The sequence below is a fragment of the Trachinotus anak genome, unplaced genomic scaffold (assembly GCF_046630095.1).
Source record: "Trachinotus anak isolate AG129_WGS33_773 ecotype Australia unplaced genomic scaffold, CSIRO_AGI_Tana_v1 ptg000019l, whole genome shotgun sequence".
Lineage (NCBI taxonomy): Eukaryota > Metazoa > Chordata > Actinopteri > Carangiformes > Carangidae > Trachinotus > Trachinotus anak.
The window spans coordinates 14,581,444-14,596,471 of record NW_027273870.1 but is presented as its reverse complement, the minus strand read 5'-3'; the positions used below and the strand labels follow the sequence as shown (position 1 = coordinate 14,596,471).

Sequence of the window (15,028 nt, the reverse complement as noted above, 5' to 3'; positions counted from 1 at the left end):
ATATTTTAATTTCTCTTATTCTGATCCCGTCTCCTTCAGTACTACAGGAGCATGTACAGCAGTGTGGTGGATTCAGGGGATCTGCTTGGAGACCAGAGGTGGAGGGTGACACACTGAGCTGGTTGAGTTTGAAGTAAGTAAGAGTTTCAACCTGCATTTGTTTATGAAGCAACAAACTGTGTTCACACACAATGGTTTTCAGAAGTGTTCTCAAGCCCATGCAGTGATTTCCACTATAGAATCATGTCTGTCTCTAATGCAGTGCCACCTGAGGACATGAAGATCATGGTCATGCTATATTGGTTTTCAGCCTTGTCCCTTTCAATCAGATATTTCACCGGATTGTCTAAATCTTTTAATGATACTATGTACTGTAGATGCTGAAATTCCCAAATTCTTTGCAATTTTATGTTGAGGAACATTATTCTTCCATTGCTGCACTATTTGTCCACGCAGTCTTTCACAGAGTGGTGAACCTCTCCCCATCTTCACTGCACAGAGACTCTGCCTCTCTGAGAGACTCTTTTTATAACCAATCATCTACTGACCTGTCGCCAATTACCCTAATTAGTTGTGAGATAAGGTAGGTAGTTTTTATTTCATGTCTCAATCTGCTGCAGAAGCTGAGTAATGATGGTCTTACAGAAAGCCCTCAGGTTTCAGGAGGTTGTTTTAGGTCTTTTGTGTTAATGTGTGATTGGTCCTCAACAAGGTGCTGCCCACCCTGCTCCCCAGGTAAACTGGCACCCTGAGGATCCAGATTAGTGGGGCACCCATTTCAGCTCTCCAGTCCAGGTATGTTTGATTCAGCAACCCCTTTGTCTGTTAGTGTCATTGCAGACTCTGAACGCTCCCTGATTGTTGCTTTACCTGATCCATCTGGTTCTGCTTCCTGGGTTGTAACAGTTTGTCAGCTCAGTGTTTGTGCGACCTCTTAACTCTGCTGGGTGAACTCTGATCTCTGACCTCTGGGAGACTGTGGAGTTGACAGCCCTCCAGCACTGTCATCCAAACACCACACGAGAGAATATCTCCCACTCTGAGCCCTGCATCACCTAACTACCACACCTGGTGACCTGCCAACATTTCTTTGTCTGTGACTCTGAAGACGTCCTTACCCTGAAGAACTCCTTGGTGGATCCGGAGTCCAGGGTGCCGTATGCAATCTCTGTCTGTTTGGCCAGGTCTTCCGCACTCTCGATGGGAGAGACCATCCTCTCCACTGTCAGGAAGGCAGCCAGGTTGGCCGTGTATGATGAGATGATGATCAGAGTGAAGAACCACCACACACCCCCTACAATACGACCTGACAGAGACCTGCACATGTGCGCGCGCGCACACACACACACACACACACACACACACACACACACACACACACACACAGGTCAGAGTTTGCTGTTATTGACATATCTCACTTCCTAGAAGACACCATTGAGTACGGGAAAGTGGTAACATCTGATGTAACAGTAACACAAACAGTATTTTGCCCAGTGGTCGGTCTCCTGGTCTGACTCTTCCTTTAACTGTTGGGAACATTTTTGTTAGAGGCAGAACCACATGAAGCAGCTGCTCCTGAGTCTGTCACCGAGCGGCTAGACTTTTGCACCAGGAACACACTGCCTGTCTATGTGTGTGTGTGTGTGTGAGTGTGTGTGTGTATGTGTGTGTGTGTGTGTGTGTGTGTCTGCTGTGTCGCTGTCTCTGTCTCTACCTAGAGTTTGCAGGATAATATTGAATTTCTCTTTGTCATAAATTAATTTTTGATTTATTTCTGTCTCTAAAACTCCACTGTCTCTGCATGCAGCTGCTGAAATAGTTAAAAACTGACACAGTCATGTGACACAGCTGTGAGACCAGTGTGTCCGCTCTGACCCGTTAACATGGCGCCGAAATGAACACCAAGATGTTCTGTGTCCGTCACACATCCAGTGTATTCCTGTCCTTACAGACTGAAGCTAAACTGTGTGAAGAACATGCAGCTCTATGTGGCGGTCCGGAGCAGATGGAAGAGCATCAGGATTTGGACCTGTACAGCTCCACATCGTGGTTTATCATGGTCTCTTCAGGATGATGTCAGTGTGTCTATCCACCTGCTGAAGCTCAGGAGAAGCTGCTGAGGACCCTGAACACCAGAGTAAATCCACTCTCTGGAGTGGTCCAGTCAGAGCCCAGGCCACGGATTACAACTGTGGGTAGAATCATCTGAGACTGAAGATTAGATCAGATTAATGACCAGTTAAAGCAGAAACCTGCTCATTCAGAGGTTCACAGATGTTTTTCTTGCCTCTGTGTTTTACATTTACCTGCATTCAACATAACAATGTAATATTTATAGTGACTGTGTATTCATTCAGAAACCTCCCGGGGCAGTCCAGCACACCTGTGATACTTACAGCCTCACATGTGAGAAAAAGTCAGGATTAACACAAGAGATCAGGCTGCAGGATCGTGTCGTACCAACCTTGGTGAGATGTCACAACCTTGCCGCATGAAAGCGCCCAAAGAGAACCAGAGGGAGTTAAAGATCCCAAACTCATTGGTGGACTCAGTTGTTAAGGGCAGCGCTCCGTCCTCTGGCTCCTCTAAAGTCCACTCATAGGGGCTGAATCTGGACACCTACAGGACGACATCAGCGTTTAGTGATTTGATTATTCCCGTTGCACTGCACTGAGATGATCTTACTTTGGCAGAGAGGTGCTGACTGTCACACAGATGACACACACAAGAAGGATTTTGTATTGACAACAGCTAAAGTGAACTAAATCTGCAGGCATCATGAACAGTTGTCGTGACTCTGCAGGTTTAGGGTCACAGTGTGACACCTGGGCAAGGTGTGTGAGACTGTTCCAGCCTCTGGCTCAAGCCTCACAGCTCACTGCTCTGACGGAGGACCTGGGTGTTCTGATGTGGGTGTGGGTCGGTGGGAGTGGGGGTGGGGGGTGGGGGGGGGGGACTGTTGCTGCAGTTTTACTTTTAAACTGCAGCAACAGCCTCAAAACTGCAACTGTGAAACCTGCACACTTTAGTCAGTTGCATGCAGATTGTACGGTATGTTGCAATAATTCACATACAACAACTGTACAATTATCTTTTATTTTGTACTATATTTAAATATCTAAAAGGCAAGTTAATTTTCTTCTTCATTCTTTCTTCAGTCGTTTTCATCTTCACCTGTAGTCAATTTGTAGACAAGTCTTTTTTTTTCTGGGAAGAAAGAAGGAAAAAGCTAGAATTACCTCCTTGTGGTTGTATCCCTCCTCCACTCATCAATCTTTTTTTTTGGTTTGTTTGTTTATTTCTTCCCAGACAAAAAAACCCTGTCTTTCATGGCTTCTGTCATTCATTGTCTATTATTATCTTTTTGAAGTACTTGACATTGACATTTGCAGTTTATTTTTGTGCAGTCTACTGCACTGTGGGGCTAATGCAGGACCATCTCATCTTATCATGTAAAACTCTATGACACAAAATCTGTTGATAATTGTAAGTTGAGAGTTAAAATTCAGTCCCGACCTTGTTTTTGTTAAACAGCATTTTAAACAAAATAAAAAAGATCTTAACTCAAGGCCCACTTTATAGCTTTTTCCAGAACTTTCAACTGCATCTTACCGTCTTCATCAGCAGGTGGAGTTTGTTTAGTATAACTCTGTTGTTAAACCAAAAGATGTCACCATGGATAAAATGTTAACAGTTGCTGAGCTGTGGACTGAAGGCTTGTCTACACACTCACATCTGTTTCTACTTTAATCTATAGAACTGTCTATAGAGGCTGGGTAACATTTAGGAAGCTATTTGTAAGTTATTGTTGTTTGTTATTGCTATGTAGCTAACATTAGCATTGCAGCTGTTTACTGACCAGTCTCACCAAGAGCTTCAATCATCACTGTGTTTACTGTACAAGAGGTTATAACACATCCTCTGAGCAGACCCGTCTTCAGACTGGAGGCTACAGTGAGTCAGTATCAGAAAGTGCTGAGATGGTCAGACTGGAGCTAGCTGGTTAGCAGAAATAGAAGCAAAACAAGAGTTAACATTGGTGTTTGTTTTCACCTCTGGAGACAGATGTTGGTGAGTAAAGGAATGAAGTTTGATGTGAACTCACAACGTTTCCTCTGGAAAGTAAACTGCTTTATGCTTTTAATGCTAACGTTAGCTATGTAGCAACAGCAAAACTTACAAATAGCTCCTTTAAAACTGTGCTATACAAATGTTATGAACATAACCTCAACCTGAGCCATGCTTTCACTCTTTTTTGGGTCTACTTGCTTTCGTTTTACACAATTAAATGCAGTGACAGTGTGATGCCAACACTGCCAACACAGTGTGTGGAGAGCCACTCACACACACCAGGCTCTCCCACAGACTCCACCCACCACCTACATTATCACTGATGTGTGGTGAGCCACCTCCACAAAGTACAAAACCTCATCAGTGAGCAGAAGCATAGAGAAAGGTTCAGCTGGGCTCAGGGCCACTCAGGGAGAATCCTCATCTAGCCAGAGTCTTCAAGGTACAACGAGTCAGTGCTGACCACAAGCTACGAACACCTGAAGACCCCTGCAGGTACAACATGAGGCTGGTCTTCATTTGAAGACTGTGGCACAACTAACAGGCAACACTCCCATTTGTACTCTGTCAGTGCAGACTATGGAAGGTAGTTAGGACAGAGGGTCTCCCATGTCAACATGCAGACTGTCTGTGGGTCCAGCCACCATCTTGCTTTCTCTATTTATCAGCCAAATTAAAAGCCTCACTACATGTATAGTTATAATATTTATAATTATAATAAATAATGAAATATCATTATCCACAGTGGCAGGACGTGTAACCACACGAGGGACACTCAAACCAGCAGGGAGGGAAAAAGACAAGGTTAGCTGTTAGCTGACCAAACTCCTCAGAACGGGTCAAAGGTCATCAAGAAGAGGACTAGAGAACAATCATGGAGGTCATTCACAGCTGACACAAGAGATTATAATATAACAAATAATATATAAATGCAGTTCGAACTGATTTCTGAGACTGAAAGCAGCAAGAGTGAAAAAATTAGCTTTGATTGACGTAACTGCAGCGAGCAAGGGCCTGCTAAGCCTGTTACCATGCTGGTCCTTCCTATTTTCACAAAATATATTATAGGTTACACTTTACTGTCTCACCTGGAACAATTGCAGTGTCAGACATACAGAAAGTGAGAAAGGCCATACTTGCAAGTATTTTTTTAATCTCATTATCTCGAGATAACAAGATATTATCAGCTTTGTTATCCTGATATAACAGGTGAAAATTATTTTTTGTTTTCTTAAGATATTATCCAGTTATATCAAGATAACAGATAGAGATAGAGTTTTGTTATGTTGAGGTAACGGCATAATAATTAACGATCATTTTCTCCTGATAATATGATGTTATCTCCAGAAATTGGGATAAAACATATTTGTGAGTATGGCCTTTCTCAGTTTCCATTCAGACACCTTTGTTCATGCATATTTTTTTTTCATTGTTTGTGAGCAAACAGGGACACATTGTACAGGAGGATCACGTTTCTCCTCTGTTGTGCTTGGGAACAAAAGTTTGATGGGAACAAATGTTTACAGGTTGTGTTCTCTAGTGTTCTCCAGAGCCGATCACTACTTAATTCTGATTGGTTGCCACCAAACTATAAAGTTGCCTGCTCTGATGCCCACACCACCCAAGACATGCCACCAATGGACATGCCGCTATTCGCCGCCAAGAGACGCTGGCTCACATAGAAAGTGAATGACTTCCTGTCACTTTGACGTTCTTTATTAGATGGCCATGAACTCCTTGGAGCCCTGTGTACAAGTCTACATTAAAATGTGTTCTCGGGTTGTTGGATGTAATGCAGGTCTAGTCACCTACAGGCTGTCTAGACAGTCCAGCAACATGTCCACGTGATGTCATCAACTTCACATGTGATGGAACAGATGAGCTTCAGTTGTGACCAATAAACCTGCCTCAACACACACGGGTGACGGGAGCCATGCTGACAGTTCACTAACAGAGACAAAAAAAAACATCTACACAAATGAGCAAACTCACTTACCAGAAAGAGCACAACACTAACTCCGATATAGGCAAAGACAATGCACATCCAGATTTCATAGGCCAGTGGGTCCAGAAAGGAGAAGACTCCAGGTTTGGATTTCTGTGGCTTTTTGATCATGATGGAGATTCCCAGAGACATGAAGGGTTTGGAGAAATCAATCACCTCTTCACGGACAAGAGTGATGGTCAGGGGAGCGACTGCTATGTCTGCTTTCTGTTGGACAGACAGAGACAGACGAAGAGTGTCGGACAGTGGAGTCCTTATGGGCTTCGGTCAACAACAAAAAAAAATCTGATGATCATGTTTTTTAAATCAGTATCAGGCTCAGCTGGTGACCAGCAACTGGTCCATGGTCTCACTCTCCTTCTTTCATTCAACACCTGATCCATGCTCTCCTCTCATTGCTGAGTATCAAGTAAATGTTGTGTGGACCCCCTCCTTGTCTGATTTCTTAAAAACATATAGTATTACAGTCAGGGCTGATGATACGACTTTAAATCAATCATCACCATTATTTCAAACATTTACCTCAATTAATGATCAGTCACTCTGACTCTCATCGTTTGTCTCTTTGCGATTGTGTCCAGGTGATCAACCTAATTGGTGCTGTTACCTTTGGTCTGTATCCATGTTACATTCACCACTGTCTGGTAGTTGTGACTAATAAGACCCAATCAGGAGGTAAGGCAGGTGTCTGTGTTATCGTCCAGACTACAACACAACCTCAGAGTTAACTGGTCCAGTTTCTGAAAGTCTCTGTTGTAGAGACTTTGAAACATGTTGTCCATATCACCAGCTACACTTTGACTGAATGTGGACCAACATTAGCTGGACAGGGTGAAGCCATGTGACTGAACATTAGGTAGTATTTGTTTAAGGGGCAGTTCTTGAATGTAGCACTGGAGAAAGGATTAACTGAATTAACCAGCATAAAGGTGAAGTCAGTGAGAGGTTCTAAGGTTTACTTCAGTTAATTACCATAATTACAGTGATATTTAACTGTTTAAGTTGTGATACCAATATAAAATCGTGAAAGCAATGTCAGCTGGAGCCAATCCCAGCTGACAGGGTGCACCCAAGACATGTCCATCAGTCTATCGCAGGGCTGACACATACAGGCAATTTAGAGTCACCAATCAACCTAACATGCATGTCTTTGGACTGTGGGAGGAAGTTGGAGCACCCGGAGGGAATCCACACAGACACAGGGAGAACATGTAAACTCCACATAGAAAGGCCCCAGGCCCAGGGTTCAAGCCCAGAACCTTCTTTCTGTGAGGCAACAGCGCTAACCACTGCACCACCGGTCCGCCCACACCTGTCTCACCCAAACATCTACATACTCTACACATTACCCACTGATCTTATCCATCTAACCAGCTTCCTATTACACTTTTCACTGCTTTTTTCATGCCACTTAGTTTCAGACTGATGAGAGCAGTCTAAAGGAGGATGGTAAAGCTCCAAATCCAGTCATTTCACGAATGTGAGGTGCAGCTTAATTGGATTCAGCCACATTAGTGTGTGTGCATGTTTAAAATCTTACCCCGTACACCAGCTCTCCAACCATACCATTCCAGATCTTCGTCTCTGCATCTCTTGCTCCATATTTGCCATCTCCCACAATCCTTAGCTGGTAGCGTATACCACAGTGCTTTGCAATCTCCGCAGCCAGGTCAACGCAATAACCTAGGGTCAGTCCAAAAATGACAAACACACACACACAAAGAAACACATCAACAGCATTAGACAGACTATAGTATAGGACACTTGAAATAGTACACATAAAAATAAGACAGATGTTCTAATCCCACTTTTCCTTACTGATACAGAGGACTGATCTAATATCATTGCAGTAACCTACTGACCCTGTGTGGATGTGATATGATTATTGTTGTATGACTCAGTTTGAACAAATACATGAATGACATGGAATCTTTTTTCTTTTCTTTTTTTTTTCTACACATATGGATCAAACAGCTTGAGACAGAATCATCATCAGTTGACAGAGTTAATTGTGGGTTTTTTCATATTCCACAACATCTGGAAGAAGAATTTAAAACTGTTATAGCCTCCTACTGTAGCTGTCACACGCTGAGGCATCTCATTGTGTATATCTGGCTCACTGACTTGAGTCACAGTGATTGGCTGAGCACTGTCATGTGACCAGTGTCATAAAGGCTAATTTTCAATAATTTATAGGTTATAGGTTCGGGGCTGGATAGGAGAGCATCTGGATCTGGACCTGGACCGTGTTCCGCCTGTAAGTGAACTCAGACGACAGTGAATGCTACACTAGTAACCAGAAATGAACTCTTCTTCTCTGCTCTGGAGTAGTAGCTGCAAAGTGCAACTTCCTGTGTAGGGTACTTTTAGAGCAGAGAAGAAGAGTTGATTTCTGGGAAAACAGTTGGTTTATGTGGGTGTAAAATTCACATAACTGTCAATACTGAGCCAGTATTTCAGAAGTCTTTCTGATTCTAGTATAAGAGTTAGAGCAACACTGAAAAATAATCAGAAGGTTCCCTTCAAGAATTCCTGAGCATGATTATTTTTATCAAAAGTATAAAAGCAAATGAAATTTTAAAATATATACTGAGCATCATGAAGACACACACACACACACACACACACACACACACAGTACAGTAGACATACCCTCATAGCGGTCATTGTCTTGAAATAGCTCGGCATTTTTCTTCAGCATCACATAGGGAGCTTCCTAGACACACATACATACACACAGTTCTGTCATTTTAAAGATGCAGAAAACCAAGCATCAACTTCCAGGTCTGAAGCATGAAACATCAAAAGTGAAGAGCTAAAACCTGCAGTTCCTCTAATGACCACTAGAGTCTGGCACCAACAGTGAGTTAATCCCCACTGACTCCCATGTTCAAATGTCCAACTTTACAGCGGAAATAAACATTACACATTAAACATTTACAACTTGGTGCAAAAAACAGTTCTGGTCTCTATAGCTAATTTCTCCTTCATCACAACTGGATGTGGGTGAATTTTTTAATAACTCACCTGTTTACATTTTATTAAACTTACGGAGAATTGAGGGCGTGGCCTCTTTGGGTGACAGGTGGGTGCTGTCACAGTCAGCTAACTACTAGCTGTCTGCTCTGTGTCAGCTCAGCTGATTCAGTCAGTGAACGTAACCTCTGTGTGTTTGTAGTCTTGTTGTTAACTGACTTATAGAACATGAGGAAGTGAGCTCCTGTTTTTACAGGTGAGTCAACTTCTACTATTTTATTAAGATGTTAGCTCTAATTAGCAGGTACAGTATCAGTGTCTGAGGTCACCATACAGCAGGGCCCTCAGCTGATGACGCTAATGCTAAGGAGCATATGTTTGCTGCAGTTAAGACACTCCACACATGCCCCATCTCTTTGACCATTTTTGGATCAGCTGGGAGTTAGGGGAGGGTTAGGGTTTAGGGATCTGTCTTTATTTAGAGTCTGTGCAGAAAATGTAGCCTTTGCATTAATGACTCCTGTTCCTCTGTCTGCTTCTGTTCCTGAATTTCATTTTCAATTATTCAACACAACTTTGTTTTCCACCATAGTAGAAATCTCCACCTGATACTCGAGAGATAATTCAATGAAACAAATAGTAGGTGCCCCTGTCTGAGCTCTGTGCCTCTGCTGATTCCCACTGCCACTGTTAAATTTATTAAATTTCTCACACCAGTTGTCATGGAGACATAGTCAGTTGTTCATGTGTTTCTCACCAGTATAGTTGTAACGATGACCGTCTTGTTTTCCATTCCCATGGTGTCGTTAGGGTACAGGTCTGACTTTGTCACTACCATCTTATCCACCTCATTCCAGTAGCCGATCTATGGAGGAATACAAACAACACACAACACACACACGTTATATACGTACACACAGCTACACACAGTCATAGTGCTGATGATGACAAACTGGTTGTTACCTTCACTGGTCCATTGTTCTTCAGTTCCATGACGGTCACCGAGTAGTTGACTCTCTTCCCATACTGGTCAAACTGAATGTTCCCAGTTAAACCATCAACACGCACCTTCACACACACACACACACACACACACACACACACACACACACACACACACACACACACACACACACACTTGTTTTAACTTGAAATGTGTGGTGAATACCAGTACACCAGCAGTTACAGAACTGGGACAGTCTATCTCCTGAGTGAGGGGGGGTCTAATCTGTGATTACCTGCTTGAGGGCACGTTCAATCTCAACCCCCTGCGCCCACGGCACCGCTGGATTGGCCAGACAGTCCCCATTGTTGCCACGACGACTCATGTCTATCCTCTGCTTGTGAAGGAAGCGGAAGGCCTCAGTCATCACGTGGACGGCGTCATAGGTGAGGGCTGAGGTATACTGAGACAGAGACACACCATCAGTCACTCATGCTGGACCCACTGTGTAGTCCAGGATCTGGTTCAGGTCTCAGGTGAACTGTTAAAGTGCATCTGGCAGCATGTCAAACAGCCAACCAGACCCACAAACATTAGAGTATTAAGATCAGTGTTAGTGTGACTATGCTACGTTGGTCTTTGGACCAGCTTCAGGTGCTCTGGCTCTTAAACTCATGAGAAGGATGAGCTAATTATGAATGATCCAGGTCTTACTCTGATCCGTGTGTCAGCTCCAGGGTACTCTTTCTCCTCCAGGGCCTCCCACCGCTGGTCAAACTTCGCCACCACAGGATCGTCAAAGTCTACGATCTGAAACCCAGATACGTTGGCTCCTCCGTACTGGATCTTAGAGAGGTCGCCATCTACGAAACCCTGCAACAACAACAACATTTCAGTGGATGACCTTTGACCTGTTCTCTCAAACTATATTCTGACCAGGAGGAGCCTTGGACTGACCTCACATCCTGTTTTAGCACAGGCCTCTGATTGCATCGTCATTTATAAGCCACAGATACAAAGCATTGGGAAGGTGGAGCTAGAGAGAGCATGACTCACCAGGTTGGCGATGATGTAGTGATATCCCTTCACATGTCTGCCTATAGTGATGACCTGGAGGGACAGAGGACGAGGTGTCAGTAACACAGACTGACAACAACAACAACAACAATAAACACTTTTCAATTTTCTCAGTTTGTTGTGAAAACCAAGAATAATGAGCCTGACGTTCATTAGCACCAATCACTAAAGTCAAAGCGACGATCATGAAGACTTACAGCCCAGAACATTTTGAAGCTCACGCTCAGGCTGCGTCCACATAACCACGTTTGCATTTTTAAACTGAGACCATCTCCATCCACATTATTACACCTGATAACATGTCACATGATCATTCAGGTACACGTAGCATGTGCGAGCTGTTGTAAACAGGAAGCAGATTGTCTCCTCTGCAGTTGATTAGTTACAGTAAATCCTCTGAAGGAGGAACAGCAAAGACAGCTGTAGAGTTAAAATACAGAATTTAACTGAACAGCTTCTAGCAAAGACAACAAGGTCAGTAACACTTGTAATTCATTATCCATGTTGCTTTAACCACTGGTAGTCAAGGCTTATAAGATCCAATCAGGAGCGACCATGGGTGTCTTCGTGTCATCGTTTACAAAGGTCTCTTATTCTGTCCGTCCGCAGCATTTCTGAAAGTCTCTGTTTTAGGGGCTGAAGACTCTGGAGTAGAGTGGACGGAGGAGGAAACGCAGGAAGACTGAGATGACTTAAAAACTAAAACGCAGAAGATGAGATGACTTTAAAAACTAAAACATGTCAGAGAGGGCAGAGTTTTCACCCCTACACCATGGGGTAGGGGTGTAGGGGTGTATTATGAACATACTTTAATACCTACGATTAACCTTTGACTCTTGAACGAGGCCGAGGGTCTGAGGATTTGTCTTCATGTCTTCAACACGTCTCCACCCACTGATTTCTACCTCACACATTTAATCAAATCTGAACCTGTACCTAATCCAGAATCCTAATCCAGGTCTTTTGAGCCTCATTTTGCTGAGATTCTTTTGCAACCTTTAACTGGTTTAAGTTATAGTTCAGGACCCATATTCACAAAGCATGTTCAGGCTAAAAGTTTCTCCTAACTGTCTGATTTATAGGAGAAACTCCTATAAATAACGGGTGTGTCAGTCCTAACTTTAGGACTCCTCATGTTTTTGAGAAGGGTGATTCAAAAAACACTAAGCACTAAAAGTAGCATCTAAGTCTGGGAGCTCACTAAGACCAGATCACAGGGAATCATAAAGGGCTACATCATAAAGTCACCTCACAAGACTGTGCTGCTTGGAGACAGGGAAAATCTCCAGCGTCTGTAAGACAATCTATTCACCCATATGTTTCCCATTAGATGTTCACCAACTACAGAGAAATAAAGCAGCTTCATCAGGTCTTCCCCGGTGTGATGGTGCTATATATGGAACCATATAAAATTTATTGAACCATCGCAAGAAGAGGACGTTTCTGTAAACAGGAAAAAAAATCACACCATCAACAAACAGGTTGTGTTGATGCTGCTACAATTCTAGATATTGTTGTAAAGTGGATCTATACACAATTTATGATCTTAATGGAGCGTGGCCTGTGGCAGCTGTTTGAAAGGATCATATTCATCAAAGAAGGTAGTGAGTCAGAGGAGGCTAGCTCCATGGTACAACTCAGAAACATGAGCTTTAAAGCAAAGTTCAAGAAAGCTAGAAAGGAAGTGGCATTCTAATAACCTGGAAGAATATCTAAAGACTTGGAAAGACAGCCTATCGGCATATAAAAAAAGTCTCCATAAAGCCAGAACCTCCCATTATTCATCATTAATAGAAGAAAACAAGAATAATCCCAGGTTTCTGTTCAGTACCTTAACCAGGCTGACAGACAGCCATAGCTCTGTTGAACCATCTTCCTTTAGCCCTCAGTTGTAATGACTTTATGAGCTTCAAATAAAATTGTCATCTCTGTTAGAGAAAAAAATCACCATCTCCTCCCCACAGCTGACTCTGATGTACTGTCCAGTTCAGCAGCCTCAGAGTCTATTGTAATTGGTTTATATTTTGACTGCTTCTCTCCTGTAGATCTCTCTGAGCTCGCTTCAACAGTTTCTTCATCTAAACCATCAACTTGTCTTCTAGACCCTGTTCCAACAGGGCTGTACAAAGATGTTTTTTCCTTTAATCAACACATCTTTACTAAGTCTTATTTGTAAGTCGTTGCAAACCAGTTATGTGATTATTTGCACAGAAATGGTTTGTTTGAAGATTTTCAGTCAGGTTTTAGAGTCCATTATAGCACAGAAACAGTTAAGGTTACCTCTGTACTTGTCCTACTAGATCTTAGTGCCGCATTTGACACCATCGATCTTAAGATTTTATTACGGAGACTAGAGCATATGGAAAGGAATCGCACTAAGCTGGTTTAAGTCATATTTGTCAGATAGATTCCAGTTTGTTCATGTTAATAATGACTGTTCTATGCACAACAAAGTCAGTCATGGAGTTCCACAAGGTTCTGTGCTAGGACCAATACTTTTCACACTTTATATGCTTTAGGAAATATTATTAGGAAACACCAGATAAATTTCCATTGTTATGCAGATGACACCCAGCTGTACTTATCCATGAAGCCATGGTGAGACTAACCAGGTAGCCAAGCTTCAGGTGTGTCTTAAGGACATGAAAACCTTTTTTACTCTCAAATTCAGACAAAACTGAAGTTATTGTACTTGGCCCCAAACACCTCAGAGATACAATATGTGATAATATATGGACACTGGATGACATCACCTTGGCCTCCAGTGTTACAGTCAGAAACATCAGTGTCATTTTTGACCAGGAATTGTCTTTTAATTCACATATAAAGCAAGTCTCCAGGACAGCATTCTTCCACCTGTGCAAAATTGCAAAAAATCAGACCCATCCTGTGTCTAAAGGATGCCGAAAAGCAAGTTCATGCATTTGTTACTGGACAACTGTAATTCTTTACTGGCAGGATGTCCCAAAAATTCAGTGAAAAGCCTCCAATTGATCCAAAATGCTGCAGCACGATTACTGACAGGAAATAGGAAACAAGATCACATCTCTCCTGTGTTAGTGTCTCTGCATTGGTTCCCTGTAAAATCCAGGACAGAATTTAAAATTCTCCTCCTCACCTACAAAGCCATTCATGGTCAGGCACCATCGTACCTTGAAGAGCTCATAGCTCCCTATTTTCCCAATAGGACACTCTCTAAATGCAGGTCTGCTGTGGTTCTAAGTTTCTAAGAATAAAAATGGGGGGCCAGAGCCTTCAGCTATCAGGCTCCTCTCTTCTGGAACCAGCTTCCACTGTGGGTTTAGAAGGCAGACACCCTCTCTACCTTTAAGATCAGGCTTAAAACTTTCCTCTTTGATAAAGCTTATAGTTAGGACTGGCTCGGGTATGTCCTGAACCATCCCTTATTTATGCTGCTGTAGAGCTAGACTGCTGGGGGATTCCCATGATGCATTGGGCTCTCTCTCTCTCTCTCTCTCTCTCTCTCCTACTTTATGCCATTAACTTTTGGGTTTTTACAGTAAGGTCTCGACTTAACCCTTTAAAGTGCCTTGAGATAATGTATATTATGATTTGGTGCTATACAAATTAAACTGAATTGAATTGAATCGTGTCTGTCACTTTGTGAGGGACAGTGGATGTTGCACCCTACCTCAACCCACAGCCGGGACCACAGCTACATTACAACAGGTACACAAGTGGCTAATGGGCTCTCAGTCAGGTTCAAGTTAGTTTCTGATTCTTTTTATTATTACTGCACAATGTTGCTCATGTGTTTTCACCAGTACAGACCGGCCTTTCATCAACTGTCACTGTGGTTCTTACAACAAGCTCATCCATGAGATGCCATTGACGCCACCATAGCAAAGGAGTCTCACGCAGGAGTTTTTGCTTTTCCTCAGTAAAAGTTGGTGTCAGCAGCTGAAGAGGATTTGAAGAAGAAAACTTTCCGTTAG

General features: G+C 42.8%; 1 protein-coding gene across 5 annotated transcripts in view; it reads right to left on the bottom strand.

Moving 5' to 3' along the window:
- Positions 1-15,028, bottom strand: part of LOC139636385 (glutamate receptor 2-like) — a 67,885-nt gene that overhangs the window by 29,095 nt on the left and 23,762 nt on the right. For all 5 annotated transcript variants that reach the window (XR_011694389.1, XR_011694390.1, XM_071504432.1 and 2 more), the window contains exons 6-15: positions 11,052-11,105; positions 10,710-10,868; positions 10,291-10,458; positions 10,016-10,120; positions 9,810-9,917; positions 8,729-8,792; positions 7,617-7,759; positions 6,068-6,283; positions 2,465-2,619; positions 1,119-1,317 (exon numbers count right to left, since the gene is read on the bottom strand). Coding sequence is in view for 3 of the 5 variants with exons in the window: in XM_071504432.1 (XP_071360533.1) it covers positions 1,119-1,317; positions 2,465-2,619; positions 6,068-6,283; positions 7,617-7,759; positions 8,729-8,792; positions 9,810-9,917; positions 10,016-10,120; positions 10,291-10,458; positions 10,710-10,868; positions 11,052-11,105 (1,371 nt within the window). In the remaining 2 variants the exon portion in view is untranslated. The remainder of the gene's footprint in view (positions 1-1,118; positions 1,318-2,464; positions 2,620-6,067; positions 6,284-7,616; positions 7,760-8,728; positions 8,793-9,809; positions 9,918-10,015; positions 10,121-10,290; positions 10,459-10,709; positions 10,869-11,051; positions 11,106-15,028) is intronic.